Consider the following 13,937-nt stretch of genomic DNA (forward strand, 5'->3'; position numbering starts at 1 on the left):
AAAAAAAAAAAAAAAAAAAATTATGCAGTACATGTTGTGCATTATTTTGGTTATACTCTATTCACTATCCATTTCCTTGTTATAGCATATTTTTTCCAAAACATTTTTGTTATGCTGTATTCATTATCCATTTCCTTGTTATCATAAATTTTTTCTGAAACATTTTTGTCATACTTGAGCTGTATGGCTGTTTTGCTGATCTTTTGAGGAATGCTTTCTTCTTTTTTGTTTTTAATGAGACTTTGTATTTTTGGAAGGATTTTTGGCAGGATTTCTTTTCCTTTGCTTGTTTTTAAGACTTTATACCGATGAAAGAAACTTTCATCTAATACTTAGAACTTCTATCCAATATATGTATTCTTTCTGCAGGGGAGCCTACAGGTTTGGAGCTTATAATTCCTGATTGCTGTGAGGATAAGGATGTGGTTCCACAAAAGACATACTTTGGTGGACAGGAGGGTGTTGGAGAGTATATTTGGTACCGGACAAAGAATAAGCTGGACAGCTCTTCTCTCATGGATATATCTGATACTTGTGATGGTGTTGTTACGTGTGGAAAAACATTGTAAGTTCTGATATAAGGTGATGGGTTTAAGTTTTTGGTATTTGTATTTCTATCCTGCATAAAGTCATCTGAGTGATGTTCCATATGGCAGAACCTATACTCCATCCTTGGAAGATGTGGGGGCTTATTTGGCTTTATATTGGTTGCCCACTCGAGCAGATGGCAAATGTGGAAAACCATTAGTCTCAATTTGTAATTCTCCAGTTAACCCAGGTACAACTCTAGTTCTTCATATCTATCATAGTTTATCTATCTTTCCAGTGACCATGAGGGTAGTTAATCAATGTTCTGGCAGTAACAGTGGCTAACATGAGAACCAAAGGTTAAATGGCCTCATCTATGTATTATGCCTAAGTAACTCTTATTTGGTGATCAGTACCGCCATTCTTATATATTTTTCCTGAGGGTTGCAAAGTTTTTGGTACTTTTTTGTGCATGTGCTTATCCTGAGTGGTTGATTTTTATATCATGAGTAGTTGATTTTTGTTTGTTATGGTTAATATTGGTACAAGTGGCATCGTATTTTTGCTCAAATTGTTGGTCCTATGCAATTGCTATGCCCTTGATATTGTCTGTTCTGGTGACTTTTGTGCTAAGCCATACCAGAGGTTCCTGTTCATTTGTTTTGAAACTTCTCTGTTAACAAGTCAAAGTGAAAATATGGCAGCTCTCCCAATAGTTTCTAATGTTCAAGTGAAGAAGTTGTCTTCGGTTATCTACTGTGGAGAAGGAGAATATTTTGGTGGGTATGAGGGATCAAGCCTGTTTAGCTGGTATAGAGAAACTACTGATGGAACTATCATTCTTATTAATGGAGCTAACTCTAGCACTTATGAAGTCACAGATTCCGATTATAATTGCCGTTTATTGTTCGGGTAACTGTTCTGTCTCTCTCTTTTACTGTTATTCTAAATGGTGTCAATTAAAAGACAGTGATTATAACACCTCTTATTTTCTGACATTTTAAGCTCTATAAGTACAAATCAGTATTGCTGTACCGTTACATAGGTTGTATAATTGTGTTAGAAAGTTCTTTGAGAAATTCAGGAATACTTGTGTAGTAATTAGTACAATTTCTAGTTTATTAAAATCTCATGAAAATATTAAAAGGTTCTCTAGAAATGTTTGTGATATAAATATTTCATCACTTTTCATGACTAATTTTCAAATATTACACTCTAGCAGATCTGTGAAAAATATATGTGGGGAAATTTGAATTTCATTAATACAAATATTGAGATTATAGCAAGGAAATATATACATCTCTATAAAATTATTTTAGGAAACTATCAAATCAGTCTAGCCACCGTTCTAGGAGAATTTACAGCCTACATATTAACCTGCATATTTACAACAATAAGATAATTAGGGAAGAACTGTCAGTCTGCATATATACAACCTACACAACAGCCTGCATATTTTCATTCTTGAATATGTCACCTTTATTTTAAGGAAATATTTAAGCCTTCCTAAATCCTTGATTTCAAAATCACAAGCCAAATATTGGCTTAAATTTTTTATTTCTTCTTGATTATTTCCTGTCACAATTATATCATTTACATAGATGATTAGAACAACTACTTTATTTTGAGGTCTCTGTTTAATAAAAAAGGGCATGATCACGTTGACTTTGTTTGTATCCAAACCTCATCACGACCTTTGTAAATTTATCAAACAAGGCCCTAGGGGATCGCTTAAGGCTATATAATGACCTTTTGAGCCAACACACTTTCCTTTCAAACCTATCTATGAAACCAGGTGGAATTTCCATGTAAATCTCCTCATCTAGATCTCGATGCAAAAAACATTTTTTTATATCAAATTGCCGCAAGATCCAATTTAGATTATTAGCAAGAGAAATTAAAATTTTAATGTTATTCATTTTAGCCATTGAGGCAAAAGTTTCATGGTAATCTATCCTACTAGTTTGAGTGGATTCTGAATACCAACCTAGCATTATATCTCTCTAAAGACCCTTCAAATTTATGTTTGATTGTGAAGATCCATTTACAACTTACAAGCTTCCTCCCTTTAGACAAATCTACTATCTCCCAAATTTCATTCTTCTTCAAGGCTCTCATTTCTTCCAACGTAACTTCTTTCTAGTTTGGATTACAAAAGGCCTCTTTGACACTTTTAGGAATCTCTATGATAGGCAATTGGGAGACAAAAGAATTGAAAGTATGAGAATGGGGTATTGAATACATGTTCTTTTCCCTTTTCTAAGTGCAATAGGAAGAAACAAATCATCATTGGAAGCACTTGATTCAATTGAAATAGAATCAATATTACTTGGTTTTTGTTCCAATAGTTGAGCATGCTTTGGATCTATGATAGGCTTTTTCTTCCTTGAGTAAACCCTCAGTGGAGATGGCTTATCTTGCCCTTTAGATGGCAAGTCCTCCTTTGGAACAATAAGATCAGGTTCAATTTCTACAGTAGGAGATGAAATGGGAGATTCTTGTATGGGTGGTGACTTGGATGTAATGGGAGGCTTGGGGGAAATGAGTTAAATGAATGGCTATCAAAATAGCTTCACCCCAATCTAATTTTGTTACTTTCATTTGGAAAAGTAGAGTTCTAGTAGCCACAAGCAAATGTTTATTTTTCCTCTCAGTGACCCCATTTTGTTAGGGAGTATGAGTACATGAAAAACTATTGAATGACTCTAAAAGGGATCACTCTTTTTCTTTTTCTTTTTTTTACTTTTGAGTATAGAAACATGAAAGGGATCTTCTATCAATGAATTGGTGAAATAAAATATTGTTGTTGTTTGGTCTTAACCAGTGGCTTTCATGTTATTTATTGAACTCTGCTAGTGACTTGTTTATAAAATGCTAGTTTTTTTTTGGCGAAATCTGAAATATTGTGCAATGGGTTGATTCAAGGATAAGTTTAGCTAGTTATTTATTTATTTGTTTATTGTTTTGGTATTTATGGTTCATTTGATTGTATTACCATTTCTTGTTTTCTCCCCTTTCTTGAATGGTAACACTTATGAAAACATATTCACCTACATTTATACATTTCTTCAAACATTTTTCAAGTTTTCAAGAGACACCATTTTTTTAAAAATGAAAAGCTCTCATAATTCTTTTAAATGTACGAGTTTAGCAATTTATGGAGACAGACAAGAAATTTTATTTTATTGTTTCACATTTTTGTACTATGTCTTATACTACTTTCAATCATCCTCACTGCTGCCATTTTCCCCACTATCCAACAACTGTATCCACTGCAATCTTGACAATATTGGACATCCCACTTACTCCGTCACCACCACCACCACTAACTATTACCAACAACCCATACTAATTTTATTCTCTATTATAAGCAAAAACTAATTTATTGTGGTCATTGCACCTGGCTTCTATATAGAACCAGAGTCACATGGATCCACTTTACAATGCAACAAACAGTTTGACACTTAGATGCTTCTTAAATAAGGGTTATTGTCATTTTACTGACACATGTCAAATTTAGCCCTTGTGTATTTGCCTTATATGTCCTGGTACTACTCACATGCAAAGCCATTTTCTTCCAGAAGAGAAGCATATGCTGTAGTTGATTTTATTGGGGATCTCATGCCTACTTTTATAATTTTATTTTTAAATTTTTTATAATCTATTTTTTTAGGGATGAAAGTGAAGGCTTTTGACTATGAGAAATCTGTTGCTGTATGTCTGGGATTTTTTGTTGTCTCTTTTGAAGGATTTCTCATCCTTTTTCTTTTAGAAAATTCACTTTTGCATGCAGTACAAATATATGCCAATGCTAGCTTTAGTGTGGTCATCCACCTGGGCTGCTTTATTGCACCAGGGTGCCATGGATCCCCTTTACAATGCAACAAACTGTTTGAAACTTAGATTTTTCTCGAGTACGAGTTATTGTCATTTTACAGACACATGTCAAAGTTAGCCCATGTGTATTTACCTTATATGCCTTGGTACTATACACAAGAAAAAACATTTTCTTCCAACAGAGGAGCATCATCCCTAGTTGATTTTATTGGGAATCTCATGCCCCCTTTGTTTTTTATTTAAAATTTTTTTATCTTATATTTTTTAGGGATGAAAATGAAGGCTTTTGACTCTTAAGGATTTTGTTGCTGATCTCTTGGACTTTTTCTCTTTCTCTTTGAAGGATTTCTCAGTCTTTTGCTTTAAAAAAAATTCTCTTTTGCATGCAGCACAAATGTATTGTTTTTTAAAAACAAAAAAAGTAAATGATGCAACAATATAATCATGTTTTGGCCCAAAACCTTCTGTTCAGCTTGTGAAAATCAACATGGAGTTAACTTGCATGAACAAAATCTGGGAACTGAGATTGTCCCCATAAACCAACTTAACCTCTAAAACCAAAATGACCACTGAAACAAGCCATAGGAATCTCCCACCTTTGAGAAGAATCTAAGCTCTAAGACATTTCAAAATTGATATCTCAATTTTTTGTGCTTGAATGAAAACTAAAAGAAAAAATGAACCGTTGGTTATTCTTCCATTTATCTCTATTAACTAAGAGTGTATAGAAGTTCAACATAATTTTACTGAACCAACCCTGATTTGGTAAAAGTAGAATACTTAAATAATTCAAAATGAATTGGGTAGAGAATGAATTAGTGCCTCAAATAAGGGAAAGTGTAGAAGAGAGATTGAATAATAAAAGTTAGAAAATTCTTTTTCTTAATTCTTCTGTACTAAGACACATACACATATTTATATGCAAAAGTCCTAGAACTCAAATTAGGGACTTTCTTAAATCAATTACAACAAAATCCCTTTGATTATAGGATTGCCTAATTCTCCATTCAGAATCACATCTTTCCTAATTTCAATCTTCCACACTCCCCCTCAGATTGGTGAAAAGATGTTTTCCATTCCCAACTTGGATATGCTTGCTTGAAACTTTGTACTGCTTAAATGTTTTGTGAATATATCTGCAAGTTGGCGGTCAGTAGATACATATGGGTTAGAGATCAATCCACTATCTAGTTTCTCTTTGATAAAATGCCTGTCAATTTCCATGTGTTTCCTTCGATCGTGTTGCATTGGATTATGTGCAATATTGATTGCAGATTTATTGTTGCAGTAAATTCTCATTGGCCCATCCCATTTAATCTTCAAATCTTCCAAAATAATCTTCAACCATGGTAGTTCACAGACTCCTTGGGCCATTGCTTAAAATTCCGCTTCTACACTGGACCTTGCTACCAAACTTTGTTTTCACCAAATTCCCACCCATGTAGAAGAGAGATTGAAGAATAAAAGGTATAAAATTCTTCTTAATTCTTCTGTATAGAGACACGTACACACATATATATATATATATATATACAAAAATCCTAGAACCCAAATTAGGGACTCTCCTAGCTCAATTACAACAAAATCCCTTTGATTACGAGATTGCCTAATTCTTTATTCAGAATCACATCTTTCCTAATTTCAATCTTTCACAGAAAGACATTCAGTTCCAGAAAAATTCTAATCCTCTCTCTTTTCTCCCTTTTCTCCATAATTATCTGCCTCTCTCTCTAGGTTGCCCTTTTTTTTTTCTAGCATTGTCTCTTAAATTTGGTTGATGTATGAATGAAGATCTTATGTGTGAAATATTGGCCCTAAGTACTACAATATGCCTTTGCATAGGGGCAGAAGGTGGCAACACTAGAAGCTGGCACTTTGCATTCAAAGTTTGCCTATTTGCAAATTTTATGAATTTTCTGGATTTTTACCTACTGACACTAAATTCTCCCTAACCCACTTTACTACCATGCTTGATGCTTGCAAAATTACATCCAATGATCACATTAAGGCATTCAACATGTCGATTTTGAGTTCTAATGTATAGAGGTATAATACTTTTTTATTTATTTTTTAATCATCATTTTCCCAGTAATGTAAAGTCCATATTTTTATTGCTTAGGGCACATGATATGATTCTTAAATTTTGTTTCTCTATCAGCATTTATTTATTTATTTTGCTTAATATGTTTCTATTCCAACAAACCTGTTTAAATGCTTCTCACAGGTATACTCCAGTTCGCTCAGATTCTATTGTTGGAGAGCTGAGATTATCTGAGCCGACTGAGATTATTTTCCCAGGTAACTAGTCCCAATTGATAGTGCCAAAGCTTCTACTCTGTATTATCTCCATTATATTGTAAATGGACTGTACATCAAAGTCCTGACATGCAAGATATTGGAATTTCCTATTAAATTGATTACTAGTTCTTGATGTAGGTTCCATCTTGCAGCTTCTTCTGTCATTTGAATATATTTGTTAATTAAAATGCAATTGAACTTTTGTTGCATGGTTATTTTAGTCATGTATTATCACAGAAATAATAAGGAATATAGGCTGCTATAAAGAATGGGAGACAACAAACATTATTAACTGCTCTTTTGATTTGTTTTTGTCACATCATGCCTTTCTTTCTCCCCACCTTACTAGAAGTCATATGCTTAAAGGCACTAAGCTTTAATAAAGTTACCCAATTTTTAAAAAATAAACAAATATAGGTCCCTTGCTTAATAATCGAAATGCTCAACATTTCTAGAAACATCATTTTTTTTTTTTTGGCTTTCAACTGTTAGTGTTTATGGAAGCTTCTACGTATTTGATTTTTCTCTGGATTGTGATGGAATCAAGGAGAATGGTTTCTGTTTATGTCCTTTTCCTTATATATTGGAATGAATGGGCTCTTTTCAAGCAGTCTCATTATTTGGCCTGCAGCTGGCATTGATTTCTTTTCCATTTTTACTGCCATTTTTTATTGAAGCAGATGTGCCTCTTTCTAGTGTACAACTTTTACTTAGTATATTTGGATTGTGTGGAAAGAGAGAAATGCTAGGATTTTTGAGGATAATGGAAGGGTTGTGGGATTTACTTGACTTTTACTCCTCTTCCTGGGCCTTGTGCACCAAGGCTTTTAATGGTATTCCTCTCAATGTTATCCAACTCAACTAGCTTTTAGTGTATAAATCAAAAGGGTTTGGACATCCTTGAGAGGAGTTGCAATTATAGTATAAACCTTTTGTATATATTCCTTGTATAGTAGAGGAGGTCAATCATATTATGATCAGGTTTTTTTGTAATAGTGGGGTGGAGTCCTCATCCGTCTCACACTTTCATTAATATAAATATATACTTCTCTTGTTTCTAATAAAAGAAAAAAAATTTCCACTCAGTATGGTGCCACTGTAATCTGCATACTTTTAAGAACAAATATTTGGTGGCTATATTTCTATTCCCTTAAGGAATGGTTCAGTGACTTGATTTCCTTTATAGTCTTTTGTCTTGCTTCTCTTGTTCTTCTTTGCATCTTGAAGTGTTTTATCAGTAATATTTCCTTCATAATGAAGCTCAAGAAAATGACATTATTTTGAATTTAGAGCTTCCAAAAGTTGAGATGCTTGCTCTCACGGGAAAGGCAATGGAAGGAGATATCCTCACAGCCGTTGAAGTGATTCCAGAGACTGAGACTCAACAGCATGTGTGGAGCAAGTACAAGAAAGATGTTAAATACCAGTGGTATTGTGTTACTTCCCAGTTCTTTATGGTTACTTTTGGGGTTCTTCTTAGAAATAAAAATCATCTTTCTGTTGCAGTAAGTTTTCAGTTAGTGTGAAGTTATCCAAACTAGTACTGCAATATGAAATGAACACCTTCAATTTTTACAGAACTCAAAAATTCTTTACCAAAAAGACTTTTTTCAAAGTTGCTTTTTGAATATAGATTAAGTTGTTACAATGTTTATCTCTTTTTTTCCTTTTTGCAATCAATATGCAGACCAAGCAGATGAAAATTTTATTATTATGCCATTCATCTGTCTCATTTAGGTTTTTCCACATTGGCCTTTTATGTCTTCATGTACACCTGGAAGGCCTGAAGATTGTTTTTCAAGGAGTGAAATAAATTGTACCACATTTTTCGATGCATATTTATGATGCTGATTATTTAGAAGATATTATTTATTGTTGTACATGACACAAGGTATGCTGCAGGTTCTGTTCGACAGAAATGGGGGATAACAAGTCCTTTGAGCCATTACCTTTGCAGCGTTCCTGCTCATATAAGGTCCGGTTGGAGGACATTGGTTTCTGTTTGAGATGTGAATGCATTGTCACTGATGTTTTCGGAAGGTCAAGTGACCTGGCATATGCTGAAAGTGCTCCTGTTTCTCCAGGTCTTTTCCTTTTTTAAGGCAGTAACTTACTGAAAACTACTGTCTTGAACAATTTACTGGATGAGATTTCCTTTCTTTAATCTGTTGATTTGACTTGTAATGTTTTGGGGTGCCTGGGGCCTTGCTACTCAAGGAGTATGCAAAGAATTAAAAATACATGTCCATTCCTTTAATTGTTTTGACTTGAAGATGTGGATTTCACTTAAAGCTCATATTTCATTTTCTTGTTTCATTTTAGACTGAAGTGATCATAGACTGATATTAGCCTGTCAAGGTGTGTCCATTTTTCATTCTACCACAGTTTCTAGTGCAAATATTTTTGCACTAAAATCCTGTTTTAATGCTTCTTGTTTACAAAAATTGGAAAATTGCAAGTTGCTTCATCCTGTTTCCTTGTGAAATTTGTCTGTTGTTGACTAAATGTTAATCACTTTAACCTGGATGTGGTTTTGATTTGATCTATTATGTAACAGTGATGTCTTGCTTTGATAGTTTGTTTTCTTGAACATTAATCTTTTCTATGTTCTTGTCCTGCTTGTGTCTGTTTGGTGAGGGCCATGCTTAGATTTCACTTCAGTAACATGAAAATTTGGGGCAGAAATACCACAATATATAGTTGCTTTCCATTATTTTTTGTCACTCTTTTAAAGAAATTCCTGGCACTTGCGATTTTTTTTCCTCCACCTTAACAAATATTTACTTTTCAAATATTTTAATTAACCTTTTCAATATTATTTAATGTTTTACTTCTGTTCATGATCCCTCTATTTCACAAGTTTTTGTTGAGGTTTTACTACCAACTTTTTGGTGAATTTATTTATGATTTGTCTGTTTTGCAAATGTCCCCTTTTTTCTGCATAAGCGGATGTGTAATGGTTTATTTATTCCTTTATTTACAAGGAAGCATTAATTTCTGTTGCATCTTTGTGACTCTGCCTTTTTCCCCCACTCTTCAGGGATTCCTAGAATAGACAAATTGGAGATTGAGGGAAGGGGTTTCCATACCAATTTATATGCTGTTCGTGGCATTTATAGTGGGGGGAAGGAAGGCAAAAGTAGAATTCAGTGGCTTAGATCGATGGTCGGAAGTCCTGATCTCATATCTATACCTGGTATGCCTGGTCATTGTGTTATTGCTATACAATTCAAGCATTTATGTTCAGTTTTTTGGTAAATTCTATGAATTCTTTGATCTGTTTGTTTAATTTATTATTTAACTGTCTTTATCAAATACTTCATCATAGTTGCAAAATGAATGCAACATATATAAACTTGATGGGTGTATGTTGTGCGGAACATTACTGAAAGATTGTTCTTAACAAATGACTTTAAATCGAAGCGTCCCTGTGAACACTTTTTATAAATCCTGGCTCCAGCAATGCATGATTAGATTTTTTTATTTTTTTTTTTAAGTATTCTGAAAATTTATTTAATTAACTAAAAGAAGAATGATATAGAAGAGAATCATTGTAGTAGTGGGAAAATAATGAAAAGCTAAAGGTTGTGTACAGATATCGGGTCTATGATCCATCTAATTCTCAGATCTAGTTGATCCATCCCAATAATGAACATGATTAGCTATATTTTCCTTCTTTTTTTTTTTATTAACATTGTTTTCAAAATATAATCTCAATGATTTCTTGTTATCAAATCCAACTCAATAGTATTATTTTTATTGCCTACATTTCTTTTAGGTTACACAAGGGCAATGAGATCAAACATTGGGTTATTTGTGCAAACCAATGTGGGATGGGAGGAAAGGAATGACATTGTCATTCCAATTCTTGCTTTGCACAAAACCAAATCTCTAGAGTGTGAGCAGAGGCTAGAGGAGATTTCTCAATAAGTGAATTTTGAAACATACCCTGCTTACCACTTTACCAACCATAGATTTTCACATTGATCTGATTAAGATTATGGCAGAGGATCATAGCCCAAAATAGGAACTTTCAGCCAATCATTTTCTGGATTCAACCCTGCAAAAAATTTACTTCTCATTCCTTCAACAAAAGTGGATAGAGTTGGATGATTGTTGGAATTTTAGTGCTGATTGTTCAACAAATGCAGCAAAATACTGGAACATGATTGTGCAGGACTGGGTATTTAAATTTTTTGCAGGGTTGAATCCAGAAAATTACGGCGTTTAAATACTGGAACCTGATTTTTTTTTTTTTTATAAAAAAAAAGAGGCCCAAAATGATGCCGTTTTGGTTTGTTCTTTTTCCAAAACCCAATATATTATCATTTTGGACCTGTGAAACAGAAAAAAAATGCCCTAGCCTCCCAAACAGTGTGAAGAAGAGAAGAAGATGAAGAAGAAGGGGAAAAATAGAGGGAAAATTTTCAGGCACTTGATTATATTAAATAAAAATATATATGTAAAATAAGGTGTGCCTCACTTCACTAAAGCTTGTGCCTTAGGTGTGCCTCAGGCTCCGGGAGGACTTTGCGCCTTGGTGCACCTTGAGCCTTTTAAAACTATGTTCTAATAAAAAAAAATAAAAAAAAAGAGACAAGTAAAACATCAGTGGCTTCTTTCTTGCACAATTTTGTGAATTTCCTTGGTAATTGAAAATTTTTTATTGCACTTCTCACCTTTGAATAATTGAATAATTCTCAATCCTTGGCCATCTGTAGAAACATGCATACTATTACTGATTTAAGGTTTTAGGACATGGAGTAGCTGAGGCATCACAGTGGAATCCCCAACATCCTAGTTTTCATTTACATCACTTGAATGAGATTCTTTTATTCTCTAATCCAGGTAACCATTTTCCCTTTGCTCTTAATATGCATGAGGGTAGATTACTGGCAAGCCAGATACTTCCTTCCATCCAACTTCAATGTGGTAATTGGTGAAGCTGTTTTGCATCATGGGTATTACCCAGTCTCGTTTGACCCCTTCTATCGTGGATGAAGTTTTGAAATTTTTCAACATGTTTGAAAAATAGGAAGTCACTGGGTAAAGAGAAAACTTAATTAACATTAATGTTCTAACTCAAAATTAATTGAACCATTAGGCTTTCTTAATGAATTATGCCCTTGATATAAGATTGCAGTTATGCAATTTAACACCAACATCAATCCTGATGGAATAGGGTTACTATTAACATATGAGATGCTACTACAAAGCTAGATTGCACATCCGGTTTGTGAGTTTTCTGTTTGTTTGCATTCATGTGAACTAGGGGCACTTGAAAACCTCATCCAAATGGGCTAGTGGTGATGATACCAAAGGGTTCTGTGAGGTACTACTACCTTTAGATCGCATAGCTATTAGGAAACAATTTATGTGGCTTATTGTAAGAGTTCAAAGCTTAAATGAAACATCAGGAATGATTTTTTTTCCACTGCTCAGCTGTCAGAAAGAAAAGTTCGTCCATGTGTGTGGTTAAGAGTTCTCTCCACAAATAGTCCTCTTATCATTGGCTACAAGAATTTGTTACATTTCCTACTGATAATAAATATTTGTAATGAAAAGTTGTGGCATATCCTCTCTTTGATTTAATTTTGTTGCCTACATCAAGTTATCCAGTTCCACATATTTTCCAATGACTGAATGAAATTTGAGAATGCAGGGGAAATTGGAAGGATGTATGAAGCTAATGTTGATGATGTGGGCTACAGGCTGGTTGCAATTTATACTCCTATAAGAGAGGATGGAGTGGAGGGTCAACCTGTTTCTGCGTCAACGGATCCAATTGCAGTTGGTAAATTTTGAAGCTCATTTCTTATCTATATATTATTATTTACCTGTTTTCAGGTTCTGCAAATTTTTCTTGCTGTAAAATTTTCTTTTCTAATTAACCTTGTGCTTCATTGAAACTGTATGCCAGTATAGTGTTTTCTTTTGGATTCCTTTTTTCTTTAGTTGATTGTAAAAAAAAAAATGCAGATATCTAGAAGAGACATAAGACTGTTACACAGCACAAGGTTGTGTTTCAACCATACTTATTAAAGGGCACCTAGGCTAAAAGGTGCAATGAGGCCCCAGCTTTGGAGCCTTACCTGCCATGTGGCAAGGTGCTATTGTTGTTGGAGAGGCATGCCTGTTTCTTTTCTTTTCTTCTTCCTTTTCTTTCTTTTTCCTTCTTAAACTCCTGGCAAAAATTTGCTTTAACATTATGTCAAAGGATGTCAACATGAAAATTGCTTATACTTTTCTCAGACTCCTGAAATATATCTGTCATTGTAACAATAAAACAGTGTCTTTGTTTCTGGAATTTCTATTCTTAAAATTTTTTACTATCTATTGAAATTGTATATTATTGCATTATTTTTTGTCATATTCTGTTAAATGCTTGGGATTTTGGCCTTTTTTGTTGCTTGGATTGGAAATTTGGCTCACGTTTGGGTATATATGAGCACATAACAAATTTGTATAAGTGTATGTTTACGATATTTTATCAAATTTTGAATGCACCCAAGCTGCATCTCACTTCGCCCAAATGTGCTTCTTAGATTGCGCCCTATGCCTAGTCCTAGACCCTATGTTTGGTTCTTGGAAATTTGAGGGAAATGCGAGGGAAGCAAATTAGGTTGTAAAAATAGAAGGAAAGAAAAGGAGAATAAAAAATTGATTTAAAGTTTATTAATGATTTTACATATTTCTTTCAAGTTATTTAACTTATTTTTGCTTTTTTATATAAAGATTAAATAATTTGAAAATGCTAAGTTTCTCACTAATTTTAATTATATTTTATTTTCTTTTGTATTTTTCATTGTAGACCAAACATGAGAAAATTATTTTCCTTAATTTTTTTTCCCTTCCCTTGGTACTTTCCAAGAACCAAGCATAGCATAAGAGATTTTGGCACCTTCAACAACATCTACTATTTTTAATTGCATATTTGAATTGTATTAGATTTTTACTATAAGAAGTTTAATGGTTTTTCAAGAGAGTTCCATAAATGAACCTGTTTTAAAAAATATTGCTAATTGATCAGCAGTTATTTTAAATGCTACTATATTTAATTTACTTGGTTGGTTTGGGACTCTTAAAAAGGGGATTCGGGTTGCTCTATATCTATCTCTAGTTTTGTAGGTTGCATGAATCATAATCTCATGTGGTAGCTTACTTTTGAAAGGGAGTTTTATTGTACATTGTTGCATATTTTGTACATGTTTTTATGTCAAACTTTTGGATACAATTTCTTATTGCTCTTGTTACCTTTTTCTTCTTTTTTGATC

At 33.5% G+C, this 13,937-nt stretch overlaps 1 protein-coding gene across 4 annotated transcripts in view; it reads left to right on the forward strand.

The window, feature by feature from the left end:
• LOC117923915 (187-kDa microtubule-associated protein AIR9) overlaps positions 1-13,937 on the forward strand; it is a 77,358-nt gene that overhangs the window by 50,004 nt on the left and 13,417 nt on the right. For all 4 annotated transcript variants that reach the window (XM_034842404.1, XM_034842401.1, XM_034842403.1 and 1 more), the window contains 8 exons: positions 370-565; positions 657-778; positions 1,233-1,440; positions 6,590-6,663; positions 7,954-8,092; positions 8,566-8,747; positions 9,704-9,859; positions 12,326-12,457. In XM_034842404.1, coding sequence (XP_034698295.1) covers positions 370-565; positions 657-778; positions 1,233-1,440; positions 6,590-6,663; positions 7,954-8,092; positions 8,566-8,747; positions 9,704-9,859; positions 12,326-12,457 — 1,209 coding nt within the window. The remainder of the gene's footprint in view (positions 1-369; positions 566-656; positions 779-1,232; positions 1,441-6,589; positions 6,664-7,953; positions 8,093-8,565; positions 8,748-9,703; positions 9,860-12,325; positions 12,458-13,937) is intronic.

This window comes from Vitis riparia, chromosome 10, assembly GCF_004353265.1.
Source record: "Vitis riparia cultivar Riparia Gloire de Montpellier isolate 1030 chromosome 10, EGFV_Vit.rip_1.0, whole genome shotgun sequence".
Taxonomy (NCBI): Eukaryota; Viridiplantae; Streptophyta; class Magnoliopsida; order Vitales; family Vitaceae; genus Vitis; species Vitis riparia.